Consider the following 24,190-nt stretch of genomic DNA (forward strand, 5'->3'; position numbering starts at 1 on the left):
TTGGAGGTGGAGGAAATAACGAGTCTTGGTTGATAGTGGATAAGGATCTGAAATTTAGGGGACACATCGCCAAAATTGTGAAGTCAACACAAAGGCTTCTGGGAATGATGCGGAGGACACTGACGTGTAGAAGTAGGGAGATTCTTGTTCCATTGTATACGGCTTTGATTAGGCCACACATGGACTATTGTGCCCAGATTTGGTCACCAGGTTTTCAGAAGGATGAAGAGATGTTGGAAAGGGTTCAAAGGAGAATTCCAGAGGTCAGAAACTACCTTAGTAGTTTCTGACCTCTGGAATGTCGAGTATGAGGAAAGATTGAGAAGATGTAATTTGCAGAGTCTGATGGACAGGAGGAAGAGGGGAGATATGATAGAGACAAGTTGGTAAAGGGTTGTTATAGGATCAATGCTGGAGAAGTTTTACAGAGAATAGTGGGAAATCAGGGGAGAACCAGAGGTCATCCCTGGAAACTGTATAAAGTGGGCGTGAGTAGGGGAGTGAGAGGCAGGTTTTTTCGTGCAGAGTTGTGAATGATTGGAATGCCTTGCCTGAGAATGTGGTGTCTGCAAAGAGTTTGAATGTGTTTAAAACATGGTATGATGAGCTGTGTGTGTGATAAAAGGTTACCTCCCAGATGAGTCTTTGACTTCATGAGGTCTTTGGGTGGTAATAATAATAATTCCAGGCAAATTGATGGAAAAAATGATACTCTAACATTTGAATTACTATCTAAAACAAAAATAGTATACTACCACATTTTCAGGCTGCCTTTAGAAGAAATCACTCGACAACTGATCAACTTTTCTACTTAAGGATTAAGTAGTACTTAACCCAGACAATTCAAGATAACTTCCAGTCTAAACCTACCAAATCCACCATTGCAGCTTTTATAGATTTTAGCAATGCCTCTGACAAGATGTGGAGACAGAAACTCTTTTCCAAACTTTGTCATATTGGAATTGAAGGAAATGTTCTAAACTGGATTTATTTATTACTTTCTAAGAAATAGAACAATTAGAGTTCGAATAAATAATACCTTTTCCAGCATTTTGAGCCACTCCTTTTTTCCATCTACTTAAATGACTTAGATAAAAATATAAATAAAGAAACAAAGATAGCTATGTTTGCTGATAATTTGGTCCTGTTCTCAGCTCACAACAATCTAGAAACAGCAGAAGGTCACTTAAACAAAACCATTGAAAGTTTATCTACATACTGTGAAAACCAAAAAAATCAAAATTAACCCTACTAAATCAAAATTTGTATATTTACCATTAATAACCACCTCAGAAAGTGGAGACCAAAGATTAAGCTAAACAGTCAACTAATTACCTTTAATGAAAACCCCAAATACCTTGGAGTTACTCTGGATCCATCACTAAGTTTCAATAAATATATCAACAGTGTTGCAGTCAGAGCAAAAAGAAGACTAAATATCATGAAAAGTATCTCAGGTAAAGAGTGTGGAACCGATGCTAAAAACCTTAAAAGTCACGTGCACCTCTATTATCTGACCCATAATGGAATATGCTTCGCCTATCTGGATGCAAACATCACAAACCTGTTTAGAGAAGCTTATAAAAATTCAGAAAAATGCAGCTAGAATCATATGTGTACTAAGGAATACAACTCTTGGAAAAATAGCAGAATTCGAATCCAACCTTATTCCTTTAAAAATTAGGTGGCAAGAAAATCTTATTAAATTTGTAGAAAAAAGAGCTAGCCTTGCACATCATAGAACAAATGAACTTTTTAAAAATTGGCAACTAACAAACAGAATAAAGAAAAAATCAACAAAGCATGAAATCACAGAAAATAAAATTCCCTTGGATTGTTCAAATAAAATAGCAAACTAGCCAGCATTTCTTCCAAATCACGAGGAAAAGTATAGTTATCAACTTTGAAATAGGGAGACATGAGGGAAAAAAAGCCTAGAAAACCCTGAAATCTTGAGATCATTAGCTCTTTCCAAAATAATGGAATATGGACCTGACTCAATAAAGATCTACACAGGTGGCTCCAAAAATCCAAATGGCAATTCTGGGAGTGGTGTACTCATCTGTGGCTCTCAAAATATAGAACTGAAATCAACTAACAGTATTGGTTGCAACTCACACCATGCAGAATTAATAGCCATTAACACAGCACTGCAACATTTGGATAAACAAATCCTAAACGAGTTTATATTTTTCACAGATTCCTTAGCAGCCCTTCAAGCTATTAAGAACTGCTACACTAGCCATCAAGAAATACTTAGAGACAGCAAAAAAACATAAACAAACTACATAAGGATTCTGAAATAATTTTCCAATGGATCCTATCCCATGTGGGATTAAAGGGAAATGAAACTGCAGATGAAGTAGCAAAAATAGCTGCGACACCCAGTGATACCAAAGATTTCAATCTTTATAAAACCACTCAAAAAGAACGATTCCCCAGAACATGACTCACCACTGGTATTCAGCAGAAAAACCAGGGGGCTAGCATCAATTCCAAGTTTAATCGTTCTGCCACTACCATGATTTCTCGCCTCAAGACTGGCCACACAAAACCAATCAAGTTTAACAATAGCATAAAAGTCTTCCCCATCTGCAAAAATCGAGGAAGCATCGCCAATGCATTTACTAAATTGTATGAATATTTCCAAATGCGAACTTTACAATAACCCAGAAAAGGTGCTGTATAAAATACATCAATTTGACCACTGATCTGGAATAATAATAATAATAATAAAAAATTCTTGGAATCTTTGAACTTCAGTTAAATTAGTGCTTAAATTAGTGATGGATCCAGAGTAACTCCAATACCTTGGAGTTACTCTGGATCCATCACTAAGCTTCAATAAACATATCAATAATGTTGCAGTCAGAGCCAACACATTTTTAAGAAATTGTGGTTTACTCAGGCCATTTGCTAGCATATGTAATTCAATGTTAATGACTGAGATTTACATAAATCATGCTTCTGTAATTTAATTAAATAACATGTTCGAACGAACAAAAACAGTTCCTTCGGCAGGAAAGGTTATGGCCACTGTCTTCTGGGATGCTTGTGGCACAATCTTCATAGACTTCTTGGAAAAGGGCAAAACAATTACTGGAGTATATTATGTGTCTTTGCTGGATTGTCTAAATAATGAAATAAAGGAAAAACAACCACACTTGGCGAAAAAGAAGATTCTTTTCCATCACGACAATGCACCCGCTCACTCTTCTGCAATTGTGACTGCAAATTTGTTTGATTTACGCAACGAAGTCCTTTCACTGATAGCCTATTTAAATCATCCAAGCCATACCTAATTTTGCATCGCAAACAACTGAATATTTCCTTTCAGGTTATTTCTTATATCATTTATGTACAAATTAAATAGCAATGGTCCCAGCACTGAACCTTGTGGCACACCACTAGTTACTTGTTTTGCCTTCATTCTGCCCCTTCATATACCACTTTTTGATATCTGCCGAGCACCTACCCTTTTATCCACTTAATCAGTGTCATATCCATCCCCATTTGTTCTAATTTGTGTAACAGAGTTCCATGTAGTATTCTGTCAAATGCATTGCAAAATCCAGCAAAATCATCGTGTAACTAATTCCTTTATCCAACTCAACTGTTACTCTATTATAAAAAGTTAGTAAATTACTAAGGCATGACTTACCTTTTACAAAGCCATGGTGACCTTCACACAGTATTATATTTTTATCTACTCATTCTTGAAGTCTCTTTTTTACCAATTTTTCTAGTACTTTTACCACCACACCTTAGATACTGATTAGTCTGTTATTTGCTAGTGCAGTCTTAGTAACCTCCCTTATGCCAGGGAATTATTTTGCTCACTTTCCACTCCATTGGAATTCTGCCAGAGCTAAGACTTAGTCAAAGGCATTATTATTATTATTACCACCCCAAGACCTCATGGAGTCAAAGACTCATCTGGGAGGTCCTTTTATCACTCACACACACACACACACACACACACACAGCTCATCATACCGTGTTATAAACACATTCAAACTCTTTGCAGACACCACATTCTCAGGCAAGGCATTCCAATCATTCACAACTCTGCACGAAAAAAACCTGCCTCTCACTCTCCTAGTCACGCCCACTTTATACAGTTTCCAGAGATGACCTCTGGTTCTCCCTGATTTCCCACTATTCTCTGTAAAACTTCTCCAGCATTGATCCTATAACAACCCTTTACCAACTTGTAAGTCTCTATCATATCTCCCCTCTTCCTCCTGTCCATCAGACTCTGCAAATTACATCTTCTCAATCTTTCCTCATACTCGACATTCCAGAGGTCAGAAACTACCTTAGTAGTTTCTGACCTCTGGAATTCTCCTTTGGACCCTTTCCAACATCTCTTCATCCTTCTGAAAACCCGGTGACCAAATCTGGGCACAATAGTCCATGTGTGGCCTAATCAAAGCCTTATACAACGGAACAAGAATCTCCCTACTTCTACACGTCAGTGTCCTCCGCATCATTCCCAGAAGCCTTTGTGTTGCCTTCACAATTTTGGCAATGTGTCCCCTAAATTTCAGATCCTTATCCACTATCAACCAAGACTCGTTATTTCCTCCACCTCCAATAATATATTCTCACCAAGCATAAATTCTGCATCCCATCTTTGTTTTCCAAATTTTAAAACCTTACATTTTGCAACATTGAATTCACATCCCCATTCTGTGGCCAATCACTCGATCTATTCAAGTCTTCTTGTAAGGCCACAACATCTTCACTACTCTTCATGGTTCGTCCCAACTTTGCATCATCTGCAAACAACTGAATATCTCCATCCAAATCTTCACCTATATCATTAATATACAAGTTAAACAGTAATGGACCTAAAACAGACCCCTGAGGCACTCCACTAGTGACTTTCCTTTTCCTGGATATCACTCCCCCATACACAACTTGTTGATACCTGTCAGATAGCCAGTCTCCAATCCAATGCACCAATCTAATATCTAACCCCATCTACTCTAGTTTGACTGTCAACCTATCATGAGGTACTCTATCAAACTCCTTTGCAAAATCCAAGTATATTACTGTGTATCTTTTTCCTCTGTCCAAGGAAGCAGTCACTTTATTGTAATAAGTAAGTAGATTACTAAAACATGACCTCTCCTTAGCAAATCCATACTGTCCATCAAAGATAATACCATTGTTATCAACCCAACTCTGGATCCTAGTTCTCACAAGCTTCTCCAACAACTTAAGCACAAAACCTGACACACAGATAGGCCTATAGTTTGATGCCTCAGTTCAATCACCTCCTCTATGAAGTGGTACAATCTTGCCCTCCTCCTTAGGAACTTGACCGAGTGCAAGACTCATATTAAAAAAATATGTCAAGGCAGGTGTCAACTCCCTGGCACATTCGTTCAGAATACGTGGTTATATAATATCAAGTCCCACAGCCTTATTAACATCTAGTTTACCCAACTCCCCATACATTCTCACCTACAGTCAGTCTCTCCTCCCCATCATCAACTGCTCTCAATCCCTCCATGAAGTCACATTCACAAGATTAAAAGATCTTTATGAACTGTTCATTAAGTATCTCACCACACACCTTCTGCAACAGCTGTCTTTATACCATATTCTCCAATCAATGCCATCCTTCCATAATAATTCTTTCTTTTGCTGGCCACATATCAAAAGAACTCCCAAGGATTCTTTTTAGCTTCATTACCCAACTGCTGTTCATACCTCTCTTTAGCTACCCTCACCAACCAAGTCATCCTCCTTGCTTGGTCTTTGTAGACCTCATGGAGTTGGTTATTTCCCCTTCTCTTATGCTGCCTCTACAATGCCCTTTTTCTCTGTATCGCATGCTTAATCTCTTTATTCATTCATCTCACACCCACCTTATTTAACCTTCTCACCCTTGGAATACATTTAGACATTGCATCTACTAAACAGTTTTTGAAAATCCCCCAAACTGCATTGATCTCTTTTCCAGCTAACTCCTCATTCCATGCTACACCTGCAAGCTGTCTCCTGAACTCTTCATAATCACCCCATTGTAGTTCCACATATACCCTTTTCTCACAGAGGTCCTTGCACTGCTGGCAACCACCCAGGTAATCACCTCATTGTCACTCTCCCCAATTGGTGGATGATTTGACACTTCATAGAGGAGGTGATCGAACTCAGACATCAAACTATAGGCCTATCTCTGTGTCACATCCTTTGATGAGATGACCATATCCAACACCCTTAATTCTTGTGTGGCCTCTGTTACATACTGTCTGTGGTACCCTCAAAAACTCAAGAAACTCATTTTCTTTAATTCCAGTTGCAATCTCATCATTCCAGTCTATATTGCCATAATTAAAATCACCCATGATGATCACCCTTTTCTTATTTACTTGGCTAATTTGATTGTACATTTCATTATCACAGCCATCCACATTACCTGGTCTATACCAACATCCAACCAAGTATTTGATTCCATTCACCTCTATCTCACACAATACTGCCTCAAAACCACTGGCACTATTTCCCTCTTGCATCTCTACTTCATATGGACATAACTCTTTCTCTATCATCAATAGCACCCCCCCTCTTTTTACCCCCTTAGTCCTCACGAAACACATCATACCCTTCTATCTCTATTCCTGTAAGGATGTCATCCTCTTCCAACCATGTCTCACTTATTCCGACAATTTTTGAGTGAACAGATGCAATTAATTCAACCATTTCATCTGCGTTGTTTCTTATACGGCTAGCATTTGTATACAAACACAACAGCTCATTTCTAGATCTACAGCTAGTTCCACTGATACCACTCACTCGATGTGATCTCTCCATGCTCAACTGGGGCCATTTCCCCTTCTGCTTCTTCATGTTAAAACCCTTTTCATTTCCAACTGTTTCCTCTTGATCCCTGGTCATCCCATTCCTTTCCTGCCTACACATGCTCACCTCCTCTTGGAGCATTCACCTTTCTCATGCTGTGTACCCCTGTCCATCCTGAGCCTCCCCGTTTCCCTGCTCCTCTTGCACACCCATTCTTTCATTTTCTATACTCATCCACTCACTTCCCCATTCATAACCACCTCTTCAATCTCCTGTCTTACTCTTCCACATCACTTCCCACTCAATCTGATTCATTCTCTCTATTCACTTCTCTACCTTCCAGCAGCAGTCTCTCCAGGCAATTCACACCATAACCACTCAAATGCAGTTCATCACTCCATACAGCTCACTTCGTCCCTCAAACTCATTCCACACATTAACAAACTGTACTCCCGTCTCCTCACACATTTCAGCCAGCATATCATTCATAATCCTTGCTCTCTGCCTCATTTCACCAGTCATACCTAGGCAACACGCTAACTACCTTTCCTGTCAAACTATTCTCTTTTATCCTTCTAAGCTGCCTCCTGATATCCATTCTGACACACACTCTTTGTCCTCTCTCAAATCATTCATACCTATTAATACTATTAACTCTTTTGCTCGCTCCTGCCTCATATCCAATGCCTCAATCACTCTACTCATTTTAGCGCCTGGAAAACATACCTTGTGCATTTTATCCTCCAGCACACTTAATAATGGAGTCACCATTCAACGCCACTCACTCATCTTTCGTTAACCCTTTCATGCCATCATTATTTATTTTAATAGTTTTTACCCGCATTTTCTTAATTTCATTCTGCATCCATTTCATTTCTTGCCTCACCCAATCCATTTCAACTTCCGAATCTCACGACACATTCTCTCTGTCATTCAATCTTTCCAACTCTCGACCCCCTCTTCTCACTTTTACTCTCATTCATCCTTCTTTGTTTCCGTACTTTCGGTCCAACATGCGTCCAACTTTCGCTATCATTCTTCCCATTTTCACACTCATTCATCTTTCTTTGTTTCTGTACTTTCAGTCCAACATGCGTCAAACTTTTGCTATCACCCATTCTTTCGATTTTTTTTACTTGCGATTTCTGCATCACGCCGTTTCTAGTTTCATTCGTTCTCTCAATTTTATTTCCTTCCACCACTCTCACCTCAATTTCGTCCCTTTTAACATCCGTTATGGTTTTCAAATCGCTCTTTTTCTTTTTTACTGATTTTTTAACATTTTTTTGCCTCTTTCTCACCATCCTCTTTCAAACGTGCACTCATTTTCCCCACGACAATTTCGCTAGTAACACTCTCTGTCATCAATTTCATATTTGCATTTATCAATTCCTCATTCAGGTCACACTTTGCACACACCCTCCTTCCATCCTCACCAAATATCCACAAATAATTTATGTAATCGAAAGAATACATATAACAGACCTCACACTTAACAAAACGACTGAAATCTAAATTAAAGTCATGGAATAACAATGCCGCTGCCATTTTTTGCAGGTTACTAAGTCTAATAATAACGATTTCGTAATTAAGTTTTGGCCAAAAAAATCCACCACGCTAATAAAACTGTAGCGCACAACGTTTACAGCCTCTCTTACTCAAACAATTACGCATATGTATTTAATTATTCCTAGAAAACGTTTCCCAATCAGGAGCTGTTCTTATACATGTCACTGCACTTGACTCAGAGAATAAGAGAAGAAAAAGCTAGTTTAGTAAGTTTGAAGCTGGATTGTGATTGGATGTAGACCAGATCTTATTTGGAGACTATGGAAGAGTAATCATTCCTACAATTTGAGGAATAAATTCTCAAGGATAAGTGAAGCTAATATTAAAAAAAAAAAAAAAAAAAAAAACATTCTTGTTGATCTACAAATACAGATAATCACAGAGGATGCAAATTTTCACAGCAGACTAAATAAAGTAGAAAAGTCAGCATGGTTGGCCTATTAATCAATTTTGCTCAGTCTTGCTTTGTGATTATCAAGTCTGATGATTATGTTAATCATCTTCTTAGAATTCCGCTTATCTTTGTATTAACAGTGTATAGGTTGTAATTCATATCTCAGTTCATGTCTGAAGTGTTCCTAACTGACTTGAATGCAGCTGTCAATGAACACAGCATAAGGTTCCATCTAGATCGGAAAAGCAGTTCCAAAGAAGATGAATTCCAGTAGTGCTGGCTTCTTATCAGCAAAACTTCGAGGGATGCTTTAAAAACCAACACCAGAATAATTAACAATTTCTTTTCTGACTTTTGATGGTTTTTGTTAAAAAATTATTTATATATTTATATATTCCTAAGAAAAGAATAATTGGAAGGAATACTGTGTGCATAAGGATGATGTCCTTTATGAAAATTATAAGCAACAGGGTAGAATAGTCACAACTGTTGTATGGAAAGCAAAGTCTGAGAGTGAAAAGAAACTGGCTCTGCATGCTAAAGACAACCCACAAGAATTCTATCAATATACTGCAATGAATATGGAAGAATAACTTTTTTAAATGCAGATGGCATGAGGGGTACAGATGCAGAAGAGGTTGTTCAACTAATGAGTGCCCATTTTGTTGAAAGTTATCAGCATGGTGTATGCAACATTGAGCTCACTGCTACCTCTTCACTGGATGAAGAACCTGAGGTGTATGAGAATGAGGTATTAGAGCTGTTGCACAAACTGAATAAGAATTCAGCAATAGAGACTGATGGGATATCAGCACGTGTGCTAAAAGAGTGTTCAGCTGAACTGGCTATTCCTTTGACCAGGCTGTTTAATATGAGTCTTTACACAATCACATAAAAAATCTTGTACACTCCTGGAAACTGAGTTGGAAGATGTTTCTTTTTAGGTTTACTAAGTATCGAACGAAGTTTTGGGAGCGTAGTAAAGCAAGTTCTGAAGTTAAACTTCTTGAGAATTTTTGCCAGTTTTGGTGAAAGAGAGCTGATGTAAGGCAAAGAGATGAAGGCTCTGGGGGAAGAGAGATCTTCAGAAGTAGTTGAGTGACTGGGGGAAAGAAATTTGTCAATTTTATTAGGAGAGAAACCATTATTAATAAAAGTTTTTTTAAGAAAAAGGAGTTCATTTTCAATTTCTGCTTCTTCTGTAAGTAAAGACTTGGCTCGTTGAGCTAAGGTGGAAATAATACCAGATTTTTGTTGGGGGTAGTGATGGGAGGAAGCATGAAGATATCTATCAGTATGAGTAGGTTTTCTAAAAATTGAGATTTTAATACTCTCAGCACATCTGGTAAGTTTCAGGTCTAGAAAGGGGAGGCAGTCATCAGATTCCAGTTCGAAGGTAAAAGAGATTTTTTCATGACACTTGTTTAGGTGGTCTAAAAATAAATTTAGGTTGTTGACACCATCTTCTCAGATGAGGAAAATATCATCAATATAACGATACCAAAATTTTGGTTTAAGGGGGAAGGAGTTAATAGCTTTTTCTACAGAATCGTTGAGAAATATATCTGCGAGAATCGGAGAGAGTGGGCTGCCCATGGCCAGACCTGAGTTTTTTAAGTAGATCTTGTTTGTCATATTTGAAGTATCCTGACTTTATGCAATGGGAGAGTAATGAAAAGAGTTTTTTGGATAATTTGTTCTTGAGAAGATCGAGGACTTCTTGAGCAGGCACATTTGTAAAGAGAGAAACGATGTCGAAACTGGCCATTAAATCTGTTTTTTTAAGTTTGATGTCCTTGATTTTTGAAACAAAATCTGCAGAATTTTTAATATGAGCAGAGGAAATTCCAGAAAGATTTCTTACAAAACTCGCGACATATTTGGAAAGGTTGTAGGGAGGAGAGTGTATACCCTCAACTATTGGTCTGAGTGAGCAGTTTGTTTTGTGTATCTTGGGGAGACCATACAGTCGAGGGATGAAGTGACCTAAGAGAAAGATGAATGTTTCTTTGTAACTCCAAGGTGGTTTTTAATAAATTATTGGTTCTATTGTGTAATTCAATCGTAGGGTCACTATTAATCTCTGAGTAAGTATCACTGTTTAAAAGTTCCAAAATTTTATTATAGTAATCAGACTTGTCTAAGATGACAGTCGCTTTCCCTTTGTCATCCGGTAGAATAACAATGTTATTATTATTTTTTAAGGACTTAATAGCTGCTCTTTCAGAGTAAGAAATGTTGTCTGGTGGAGGTCTAGCTTTATTTATGGTGAAAATGGCTTCCATAAAATTGACAAATTTCTTTCCCCCAGTCACTCAACTACTTCTGAAGATTCCTCTTTCCCTAGAGCCTTCTTTGCCTTACATCAGTTTCCAGGAGTGTACAAGATTTTATATGATTGTGGAAAGCCATAGAGATATCTCCTACAACAGGACAAGAGCCAGTGCTCTCTCTCTCTCTAGCCACATTCTCTTTTCAGTTAACTCAGATGAAGACCACCAATACATTGTGAACTGGACTCAAACTTCTAACATCCGTGTGTGCTATGAAGAGCTCGAGAGAAAGATTGTCAAATCTAGAGAAATTTCTCTAGATTCTTCACATATCAACAACAGCCTAAGTTTCAATCTCTCTGACACACACGTTGCCTCTGTTCAGTATTGGCGCACTCGTGACAGCTTGTAGTCTACATTTATTTGGAACTCAAGCTCGCATTTTGTTTTCAAACACGCTACTGTCTTTTGTACTTGTTCTGTTAATGCAATTTTAAATCTGTAATTTTTTATATATTTCTTTGATTGTGATACCTGAAGATGTTGATCAATTCAACGAAACTAGTAGTATCTTTTCAAATATACCATGTAATCTCTTTATCTCTCAGTATCAGTCATTAAAACTTTTTAATAATATGTGTGTGTGTGTGTGTGTGTGTGTGTGTGTGTGTTAAAGAAAGTAAAAGGTAAAATGCTTTCTACATATATATATATATATATATATATATATATATATATATATATATATATAAAATAAAATTATAACTATCTGTATACAGATAATTATAAAATTATATTGTATTATATAAAATGGGTTATAATTACAAAATTATAACCCATTTGGTATACAAATAACCCCACAAATGAAGAGATAGATACACTACTAGTTGCAGATGATCAAATAGTATTAGCTACATCAGAAGATGATTTACAAAGATCATTAAAATCATTAAATGATATCTCAAAACAATACAATATAATATGACAATATCTAAATAATGGCATTCAAAGGAGAAAATCCAATAAGAAGTAAAATAGTGATAATAAAATATTAGAAGTAAATACTTGCAAATACTTGGGATGTGATTTATCGTACAAAGAAGAAAAAGACATAGATACTAAAATATAAAACTTTGTTAAAGTAAATGGCATAATAAATGATATATTTAAGCCATCTCTAGTACAAAAATACTCTAGAATTAGACTATATAGGTCTTATCAAAACCAACTCTACTATACGGAAGCAAAACATGGACCATAAAAAGGAAAGATGAAAAACAAATTCAAACAGTTGGATATACCAAGTGGGACCATAAAACAAATGAAGAAATTTTACAATCCCTGAATATAAAACCAATTAATTACTACATAAGACAGTATAAACAAAAATGGATAGAACGTTTAAAATTGAATGGACAACAGCAGTCTACTGAATACATTATACAGATATAAAATAAGTGGAAAAAGAAGAATCAGAAGACCAAGAAATAGATGGCATGAGACTGGAACTGGCCACCTGGCCTAAAATCCATGTTAGGAAGAAGGGAAAGATTTGACAAGTGACATACAACTATTTGCTGATGATGTAAAGATTAGGGTAATCAGGAATGCTGCTGACATGCAGTACTTGCAGAATGATTTGAATAGGCTGGAATTGTGGACATGGGAAATTGGATGCGAGTTCAATGTCAGTAAATGTAAAGTCATTCACTTTGGTGTGTTAGATATCCAATGTCATATTATATTGGTGAGATTAAGCTAGAAGAAACTGATGAGGCTAGTGATCTTGGAGTGTTAGTTGATAGGAAGTTGAAGTTCAGGGGTCATGTAGCAAAGATTGCAAATACAACTCAAAAGATAGTTACAACGCTAAAACAAATGCTCACATGTAAAGATAAGGATGTCATTTTGCCTCTTTACAAGACCTTGATAAGACCTCACTTGGACTATTGTGTGCAGGTCTGGTTTTCTGGTTTCCATTGTGATTCTGATATAGTAGAGAGAGAGAGAGTGCTAAAAATGATATCAGGATTTTGGAATACTGATTATGAAGACAGATTGAGAATTTGTAGTCTGCAAACAGGAGAAAGAGGGGTGATATGATTGAGACTTACAAACTTCAGAAAGGTTCATACAGGATTTCAGTTGATGGAATTTTTATTTTATGGAGGGTGGGAAAAGGACAGGAGGGCATCCATGGAAGCTGAGAATGAATGCTGCTAAGAAAGAGGCTAAATTTTTCTCTCATAGGTTGATGTGTGATTGAAATGGGTTGCCATTGGATGTTGTTGAGGGCAAGAAGTGTGAATAAATTCAAGAATAAGAAATGATAGTTGGTGTGTGTGGCCTCCCTCGATGAGTTCCTGACTCCATGGTAGGTCTCTCTTAATAATAATAATATAATGTCTTTATTCTGCTTTCCTTAGAAGCAGTATGTCATATAAAATTCCATAATTAAATTTAAATTCAGTGCACCCGAATTCATAAATATCGCCACATTTGACCTAAAGGTGGGTGGTGTACTTGTGTTATATTACAACAGATCATAATCTATTATAGTAATTAAATGAGAAAGTTAATTATATTGTATATTAAGAAAATAGGTATATATAATATTCGGTATAAGGGAGTACGTGTTCTTTAAAATGAATTAGTTGACCCTTGAACAACATATGTCTGAACTGTGTTGGTCGACTTATATGCAGATTTTTTTCAATAAATATACTAGAAAATTTTTTGGAGATTTGCAACAATTTGAAAAAACTTGAAGACAAACTGCATAGCCCAGAAATATCAAAAAAAATTATGAAAGGGTTAAGTATGTCATCAATTTATAAAATATATGTAGATACTAATCTATTTTATCATTTACTCTACCATAAAATATACACAGATCTGTTATAAAACGTTAAGATTTATCAAAATGTACACACACAAAGACTTACATACTGCACATGGCGCTATTCACAGTCTAGAGAAATGTAAGCAAACGTAAAGATGCAGTATTAAATAATCACTGCATAAAATTAACTTAATTAGTTAAATGTATTTAATTAGAATAAAATAAAAATTCTATAATGATTCATTCATTAATATATAGGCTAGGCTACTGAAGCAGTCGTATCGATTACACTAGGCTACCATAAAGCAATCATATTGCTGCTGCTTTGTTATCAATGCATGAATCGTTATACCTGTAAATAAATGTGAATTTCTTTTTCATATTATCTTTTTGATATCTAGTGTTAGTAATATGTAAAATATCTGCAGTGTTTTGTATCACGTACAATAATATTGATGTAGGTACCGACAGACGACCTAAACTTACGGTATCAATAAATACAGTATAGTATTGTAAATGTAATTTCTCTTCCTAATGATTTTCTTAATAAGAGTTTCTTTTTCTCTAGCTTATTTCATTGCAAGAATACAGTATATAATATATATAACATACAAAATATGTGTAAATCAACTGTTTATGTTATCGATAAGGCTTCCTATCAACAGTAGGATATTAGTAGTTAAGTTTTTGGAAGTCAAAAGTTATATGTGGATTTTCAACAATGTGGGAGGTTGGTGCCCCTGACCCCCATGTTTCAGGAGTCAACTGTATATTTTATATTTAAAATATACAGTTGACCCCTAATAGTGGTGGATGACTGCAGTCAGTGAAAAGGAGAATGAACAGTGGCTCTGGACACTGGTATAGAGGATTTCCAAAAATTTAAAAAAGTGCTAATGCAATATCTCATCTCATCTTCCTTTTACCTTGTGGTGTCGAGGGTTTATTAATCTTTGGCCCTCAAACTGTTCACAGGATAAGGTGGTCAGCCCTATATATATATATATATTTACAATAGCCATACACCTAATGCATCTTTAGTTTAAAAAAAAATCCTTTTTTTTTTCTTTAGTGTCTTGTCTTACTGTTATGTACTGTAAGAAATGTGAAAGATCGTCAGAGCCCAACTAGTTTGTCACTGTATATATTTAATAATCAGTTATTAGCAAGAACAATTTAAAATTTTAACAGGCATAAGGGGAGAAAAAAAAAGTCCAAATTTTGGTGCCCTTTACTGTTGAATAAAAGAAAGTTTACAATCATTAAGTTGGAAATGGTCATAAAATGACTGTCTCCCAGATTTTTGGTAAAGCTATACACATAATGCATCCTAGTAAATAAGGAAAACCCAATTTTCCTTATTGTCTTGTCTTACAGTTATTCACTGTTAGAAATGTGAGAGAGTAATTAGCTTCCATTAATTAATACACAAGAGTAACGAGCCTGTGTAACTCGGTGGAAGTGACATGTACACTCCACGGCACTTGACTACACAAAGGAAGACTTCGGTTCAAATCTAGTCGCCGATTAGAGGAACATTTTCTAAACCTTTTTTCGACCTGTTCCACAGTTAGTCGATCTCTGGCATGGGCAAGTGGATTTTTTCTCCTAGAAATTCAGGTGTTTCGATTTTCTTGAGAAAATCGACCGTCGAACCCACATTATTTTCAAACATTAAAAAAATTGTGTTAGGGACCATGAGATGGCAGCACTTGTTAACCATCTCTTCACTGCATGGCAATTAAATAGTGATAGCTTTGGGCCAGCTATCTCTGATTGGCTACCAGTTTAGACTGAACTGCCCACTCAGTCTCTGAAAGTTAGATAGGGCTAAAACGGCCTCACCTACTCTTTATACAGGAATGTAAAAAGCGTTAGCTGATATTTTTTTTTTTTTTTTAAATACACATTAATTAATGGAAGTTTGGGAAATGCTTCACTGCTGTTGCCCCCTTCCCCTAAAAATGATACAGAATTCATTACAAGGATTATTTTTGGAGTCAACATAGCAATGAAAAACTCCCCAAACATCAATAACTATGGCTGTATTAATTTACCAAAAATGTGGGAGACAGTCAATTAAGACCAACTCTAATTTAACATTTGTAAACCTTGTTTTATCCAAAAGTAGAGGATTCTAAAATTAGTTCTTATGTCTATTATAGTTTAGTTCTCACTAATAACTGATTGTTAGTGCTTGTGTACAATGACAAACTAGTTATGCTCTAAATATGTTAGTTAGAAAACTAGTAAAATATTACCAGCTAAATAAATACTTTTGTTCTGTTTAGTGCTGTGAATCATATTGCTAAACTCCTAATAGATAACTGCCAATACCTAAGCTTATCCACACATTTATACTCTTAAAGGGATGTATGAGATTCTGTGATAGGCCAATACATTAATTTCCTTAATATTAATTTATCAGTAATTTTCTTCCACATTAGTCTTGTCAGATTTCCAACTATTTTTGCCTCTTACATTTCATTCTTTTTACATAAATATAGTTCTTTCTCTACATCTTTTTTCCCTCATATTCTTTCACCTGAAACACCTGCTTTATAAGTAATCTTTCTTCGTGGTGACCATTTCACTTTAGGTTAGCTCTGCAAACACGTTTTTGAATGATAGCAATTTTAATCTGGTTTTATCATTGATAACTGAATGCTCAGGTTCATCAATTACATTACATTTGGTTTGAACAATATCTTGTATATTTAGCGTTATCATCTAATTTCTCTTTCATGTGAATTATTCATCTGATTCATCACTATACCATCTTTATTTTTTTGTTATCTATTTCATCATCACTAAAATTGTGTATAAATAGCAAAAATATTTTACTTCTCTTGCATGGAGACTGCATTTAATGTTTTCTCTGTTTTCCTGCCTATTATTATCGTGTTCTTTTTATTAGTGATGTCTTATTACCAAATTTGTTAGCAGCAGTTTCCTGTTTAATTAGTCTTAATAGCAGATTTCTCAATGAAAACTTTATTATTATTATTCAGGCCTCCATGGAGTCAAAAGACTCATCATGGGAGGTCCTTCTTAAGAACATAAAGTCTGTCAAGACTCATCGAGGGGAGGTCCCCCCCCTAAGAAACACAAAATCTATCATACCACTCCTTAAACTCATTGACCGTTCTCGCTCTCACCACTCCATCAGGCAATGCATTCCACAGTTCAACCACCCTCCATGCAAAGAAACCACTCCTCACCCTCTTGCTCACAGTTTCCTTTCGTAACTTCCAGGGATGGCCTCTTGTCATCACTCCTTCCCGCTGTTCAACCAAGCGAAAGAACTCCCCAGTGTCAACCCTGTAACCACCTCTCAACAGTTTAAAAGTCTCAATCATATCACCTCTCCTTCTTCTATCCACCAAACTCCGTAGTCCACATTCCCTCAGCCAATCCTCATGACCAAAATTGTACAGTCCTGAAACCATCTTTGTCATCCGTCTTTGTACCGTTTCCACAGTTAATTTATTCTCTTCAAATCCTGGGGACCAAATCTGAGAACAATAGTCTAAGTGTGGTCTGATCAGAGATTTATACAACGGAATGATAACCCTTTTATCTCTTCAAGTCAGTGTCCTTCTCATAATTGCAGCAATCCTCTGTGTTACCTTCATCAGCTTTGCAATATGTCCCCTAAATTTCAGGTTTCTATCAATCATCAACCCCAGATCTCTTGTCTCCCCTACTTCCTCCAGTATAACTCCTCCCATAGAGAATGCAGCATCCCATCGATGTTTCCCACACCTCAAGACCTTACATTTTGCTGCATTAAACCAATATCCCTCATTCATTTGCCCATCTATCTAGCTTATTCAAATCCTCTTGCAGGGCTTCCACATCTGCACTATTACTAATAATCCTTCCCAGCTTCGCATCATCCGCAAACAACTGAATATCCCCTTGCAATCCCCTGGCAATGTCATTGATATAAAGGTTAAACAATATAGCTCCTAGTATTGAGCCCTGTGGGACCCCACTTATAACCCTCTGCCTCCTTGAAACTGCTCCACCATACACAACTCTCTGATACCTATCAACTTCATTGATAAAAAGGTGTTATTGATAAATCAGTAAAGAATGATTTTTTAAATTTGTCGTGTATTCCTTTGATGTGAATTTATGTATCTTTATGTTGATTTTTGCTCAGGATATGTACTAGTAATGACAAGTTCATGTCCTGAGCAGAAACCCAACAGATATGTGCTGTTGTTATGGCTTTGCATTTTTCACAAGAACTAGTTTATCCTTTTTTTTTGTCAGTTTGCCTTTTGTTGTAATGAGTCCAAGAATTACTCTGTTTTAACTGTCACTTCATAGGGATCACTGGTACAAACACTTTGTGTTTGTCAATTTCTTATTGAGAGATTTGTTCATGTCACACTTTGATGTCGACAAATCTCTCATCATCAACACTGCTTGCTTCCATTTTATAGTTTGTCTTCAATGTTTAATATTAAATATTATAGCTGCTCTTTTTTAACATGATTATTGCTTCTACCACAGAATGTTGAAAAAACTTACCAGGAACACAAAACAGAAAAAAGGAAGTTATACCAATTAAATGAAAGTAAATCATTACTTATAAGTGTATAAATATGTCATCTGCTTTGTATATAATTCCAGTATGTAATAGCTGCTTTCAATTCATTCCTTAGGTTAGAAAGGTGGATAGATTGGAAAGCGAAATACAGAGGTACAAAGATAAAATGAATGAACTAGAATTTTATAGGTCGCGTGTCGAGGTAGGACTTATTTTTCTCACTGGTAATTCTTGATGTGATATCTTAAACTTTATAAATACTGATGTAAATGTTACTGCTTAGTAAGCTATAGCAGTACTGTACTTAAAAAAAGTTTTTCATATATAAGTATGTATTAAGTGCTACCACAGCAGAAATATGCCCTGGGAGGACATTGACACTCACTCACTGAGATCGATGAGCTTTGTCTCGGAATGTTCTAGCATCCTGCATGTCATTATCGGTAAACCTTGGTCAATCTTGAATATGCTGTTGGGACATCTGTCAGCACTAGAACTGTCTGCAGAGAGTTTCATTCCTTAGTTTACCACAGTAGAGCTGCTGTGAACAAGTCACACATCATGCCCCCCCCCCCCCCCCCCAATGGTAAACAACGTTTGGACTGGTGTCTTTCACACTGTTCCTGGATGATAGATGTTTGGAAAAGTGTAATGAAGTGAAGAATCGCACATCCAAATGATGGTCATATTTGGATCTGGAGATTACCTGGGGAACTTTTCCTGCAGGACTACTTCATTCCAGCTGTCAAGTTTGGTGGAGACTCAGTAATGGAATGGGGTTTGGTCCATTGGTGGATATTGCCAGAACCATGATGTCTAATGGCTTCCTGGACAACTTCATGTGTCCAGTGTTGTGGAAGTACTTCGGCATTGACCTTGTATGTTTCAATACAACAATGCTCCGTGTCATACTGCACTGTGTGTCTGAGACTGGTTCCACAAAACAACATTGAAGTATCTGGTACATAATATTTTGGAGTATTACTATGCCAAGGACATTTGGGAAGTCCTGCCACACATGTGGGTTCTGAAAGTCCTAGGATCTTGATGTTCCTGGTGGCAGCAAAATTGCTGAAAATTCTGTTATTTTGGTTTGCAGTTCTGATGTTCCAGACTGTGTGCTTTGCATTTATTCATTCATTCATTTCATTCTCATGCTACTAGTATTACTTGGTTTGTGTAGTATTTCAGTCAAGTCTGTTTCCAGTAATTATTTGTTTGCAAAGTTATATATGGAGTATGTATCTAGGGAGCCTGTATTTGAAATTTTGACATCTGTCCTCTGTAATCTTAATGTTGGTAGTGGTGAGATTTTACTTCATTATATTCTATATTGTGTTTGCCAAAGATGGCTGCAGCCCTCCCCATGTATAAGGCCTATCATAGTGGTATGGAATATGGTTCTTGATCCATGGGTTGCCAGCTGGTCATAGGTGTATTTCATTTCGTGTGTAGAGGCTTAAGTGCTGTGAGGACATCATATTGGAGGCTTAATGGAGTGTATACAGTTCTGTTTTAATTCTCAGAAAGGATTAAAACAGAATTTAATATTTCCTATATATTTCGTCTCAGTAAATGAGACATCTTCAGGGATTACAAAAAAACCAATGTAACATCAAAAGCAAATACCACACAATACTAAGCCCAGCCACATGGGTGACACTAGAGTCCTATCTAGGAGCGCCCTCTAAGGGCGGTTGCAGGAGACCTGGAATGTAAAGTGGGACCTCTGGTGATAAACGTTTCCCAAATCTTAGGAAGCTTATTGCAGCCATATTTGTTGAGATTTGGTTGATTCCTGAGAATTCTAAGGCTGATTCTAAGAATAGTCTCTCTTTTTTGAATTTGCTATGGTGGATCATGGTGGTTTTTTCCATGAGATCCTGTGGGTTGTATCCAGGACTCTATCCTGGACTGTATCCAAGCTCCCTCCTCTCTCAGTGCCTGGAGTCTATAAAGTACCCTGTTCATGTAAACTGGCGTACTTTGGACAGACAGGCAGATCAGCTACTATCCGCCTGGAGGAACATAAGTCATACATCCGCAAACATGACTTTGGTCAGTCAGGCCTGGCTGACCATGTCTTAGATACAACCCACAGGATCTCATGGGAAAAACCACCATGCTCCACCACAGCAAATTCAAAAAAGAGAGACTATTCTTAGAATCAGCAGCAGCAGCTCTCAGGAATCAATCAAATCTCAACAAATATGGTTGCATTAAGCTTCCTAAGATTTGGGAAACGCTTATCACCAGATGTCCCACTTTACATTCCAGGCCACCTACAACCGCTCTTAGAGGGCGCTCCACCTAGATAGGACTTTAGTGTCACCCATGTTGGGCTTAGTAGTGTGTGGTATTTGTTTTTGATGTTACATTAGTTTTTTTGTCATCCCTGAAGATGTCTCATTTACTGAGACAAAATATATAGAGTATTAAATTCTGTTTTAATCCTTTTTGAGTGCTGTATACAATCCATTAAGCCTCCTGTATGGTGTATTTCATTTATAAGGATCACATCATCACTGTAGTCATAAATTTTATTTCTTAGAAGACTGTTGGTGTTTTAGAACACAATTTCTAGAGAGTTAGGACTTCTGCACACATCAACCATCAATTAATGTATTAAGGGTTGTTTGTATATTTGTTTGCAGCAGAAATTGAGTCCTGGCTAGTGTTTGTTTTGCTGAACTTGAATAGTATCTTGTTGAAAGTGGTTACTGTTACAGCTTTACTTGATTTGGCTGTGGTTTGGTGGTCCATTGGGGGGGGGGGGGGGGAGTATCAATATTTGCTGCAGATTCCTGTGTGGTTTTTGGGGGCTCTTTGGTTTACTTTTGTTGTTTTTTTTGGGGGGGGAGGGAAACAAGTATTACTTGCACTCTTTGTATTTAGTGGGATGTGATCTGCCATATTTGGCACATATAGCCTGCTCTGTCTTTGACTTTATGCAAGAAGCTATTGTATGTTTTTTTCAACATTTAATGCAATAGAAATTTGGTCTTTCAGCTGCATTGCCAGCAGCTGAATTTTTGACAGTGGTGGCATTGTCCAATAGATAGATGCCTTCCATCATAATGGTTCTGGTGTTATAGCCAAGCAAATAAAAAAATAAGTGGTTTTTAAGTCATAGGTCTCGTATTGCTTGCTGATTTCAACTAGAACAAGAAGCATTTGCTGTTTATCTGCTTGGAGCATATAGCTAGCTTGAATCTGTGGTTTTGGAGGTTTATGGTGGCTTTCTCTTCTCCAGTTATGGATTCTCTTATGCTTTGTAGTACCACCTTGAAGTTTTTCTCATTTGTAATGTGAACATATAGTAAGGGACACTTTATCATCTAAGAATTTAGTGAGTGTGTGGTAGTTGATTACCTGTTTCTTGCTTTTGTTAAATTGATTTTGTAGCTTTTCATAGTTGTGACCAATGTTGTCCATTGCTCCTTAACTCACAGGATTACCGGAGATACTCTTTCCTTTTAGTAGTTCATTTCTGCTTCTGTGGGGCATTATAGTTTCAATTATTATTATTGTTGTTGTTGTTCCGGGCAACTCCAGTCCATGATTCCTTTCATCGGTTTCCTTTTTTCTTCTGACTTTGTGCAACCAGCCAGTTCCTCACTATTTTCTGTCAAATCTGAGTTTTGTAGGTTATAAGTCTGGGATTTTGGTCAATTATTAATGTCTAGGATGGCCATCGGCCTCTCAAACTCAACATACAGTTAGCTAGACTATTTCTTCTGCACAAATTCATAGAGAAATCTGAACTTGGCATTCATATGCTTGAAATCTAAGCTTTCTCTTTGGGGATCGTCCATTTGGAGTCTGTAATGCAATCATAAATTCTGAATTTACTGAGTGTAATCTGAAAGAAGAAGGGGGTGGAAGGAAGATACTAGCATAGATAACTAATGGGTACTTACCTCACTCACTGACTAATCAGATTTGGGATACCTTGATCATGATCTACTCAAATACCAAGATCAGCATGAACGATCGAACAAAGATTGAATCAGTAGAAGTTATATATTTTCTATTTACAAAGAGTAAAATGATCCATCACTATATTGTTAAATACTCTGGATCAGAGAAAGTTGTAAGAAGTGTTTTTCACTTGGTTGTAAAGTATATTATACTTGACAAGAAATTACATTCTTGTTTTACATTTAGGCAAGTGTAAGCAAAGAAAGTTTGTGCATTAAGTATCTCACTATGTGAAGCATCAGATGTGTATGTTGCTATACATTATGGGAAGGTTCATTATATAGATTAGTTCTGACCTTTGTTCAGGTCATTGGAAGCTAGACTCTAAAGATACTAAGATTGAATCAGAATGCAGAATTTCAGATGTGCATAGCAATATGTACATCTGAAAGGCTACTTTGCATTGTGGGATACTAAAACAATTGTCAAAGCTTCTTATATATATATTCAAGTAGATTCGATGTGAAGATACTTCATACGCAGACTTTGTTTATTTACACTTGGGTTAGAATATATGAATCTTGTCAAGTATAATATATTTTATAACCAAGTGAGGGAGAAAAAGAAAACACTTCCTTCACATTTTATTATTTTAATATAACATTATTTTAATGACAGTGTGTCACATCACCATATTATTTTAACATGGTGATGTGATGCACTGTTTTATTGCTTGTATATGGACAATATATGATTTTTACATCATATATTGTCATATTATATATTTACATCATGTGTATATCTCAAGATTCCCATATTTGGAAATATGCTAACATCGTGACATGATGATGTCACACTTCATGTGACACGCATTTCATTAACTCAGTTGCCTAATAAAATTGTTACATAGAAAGGAATTTTAGTAATTTTACACACAATGACAATTATTTATATATATTTTTCTTTATTCAACTTTAGTATTTTCCTACGTCTAGCTTCTGCTCATGAGACCTCAATAAAGGTCAATCAGTTTGGGTAGTAACCCTTCCCATAATGCATAGCAATATGCACATCTTAGAGGATATGTATATTGCTCTCAGATGAGTTTTACATTGAGAGATACTATGAAATTCGATATAGTGTTGGCACAATAAAGTGTTATAATGTGATAATGTCTGTTTCATGTTATCTGCAACTTAATGTTATATCTACTCTTGCTTTATGCTTTGGCTTTCTTACTTTCACTCACACTCTGTAATTTAATGAATTTATTTGATTTATGACTGTGCCAGTTAAACTACTCATTGGGTCCGAGTTTGTAAGAATCTTAAATTAAGATAAAGCAGATATTATTCCCCATTAACTCTAACCTTTAGTTAAGTCTTCGTGGCTTAAACTTATCATTTAGCATATCATAAATACCTTATCCCTTATTAGTCAGATACATTCAGGTTTGTAATTATTTTCAAATTAGTGCATTGACAAGCCAGTCTCAATGTATTGTTTCACAAATCAATTTAATTAAACCAAGAAATCTATCTACACTGTTCAATCCACATATGAGCATAGAAACAAAGGAATTAATTGCAAGTCAGATAATTATAAGCGATTCTATCTTAGGCTTAGTTTTCTCACAGGTTTATCTTATAACCTAAACATAACTCACTGCAATAAGAGTGACTACTAGTCACTCTTATTGTATTAAGTTATTTACATATCCTTCTAAGTACTTGCAATGAGTTAGATTCTATAAACTTCATTCGTTCAGTGCAGTCCTTAATTGAGTCCTTTGTCTACATGATAACATTCTTTTTCTT

The 24,190-nt window shown here is 36.3% G+C and overlaps 1 protein-coding gene across 3 annotated transcripts in view; it reads left to right on the plus strand.

Annotated features, from left to right (window-relative positions):
* Girdin (protein girdin) overlaps nucleotides 1–24,190 on the plus strand; it is a 576,472-nt gene that overhangs the window by 166,209 nt on the left and 386,073 nt on the right. For all 3 annotated transcript variants that reach the window (XM_090411135.1, XM_090411137.1, XM_090411136.1), the window contains exon 10: nucleotides 18,568–18,654. In XM_090411135.1, the coding sequence (XP_090267261.1) occupies nucleotides 18,568–18,654 (87 nt within the window). The remainder of the gene's footprint in view (nucleotides 1–18,567; nucleotides 18,655–24,190) is intronic.

The sequence above is a fragment of the Typopeltis vanoorti genome, chromosome 21 (genome assembly GCF_054136105.1).
Source record: "Typopeltis vanoorti isolate ZY-2024b chromosome 21, IOZ_Tvanoo_1.0, whole genome shotgun sequence".
In the NCBI taxonomy this organism is placed as follows: Eukaryota; Metazoa; Arthropoda; class Arachnida; order Uropygi; family Thelyphonidae; genus Typopeltis; species Typopeltis vanoorti.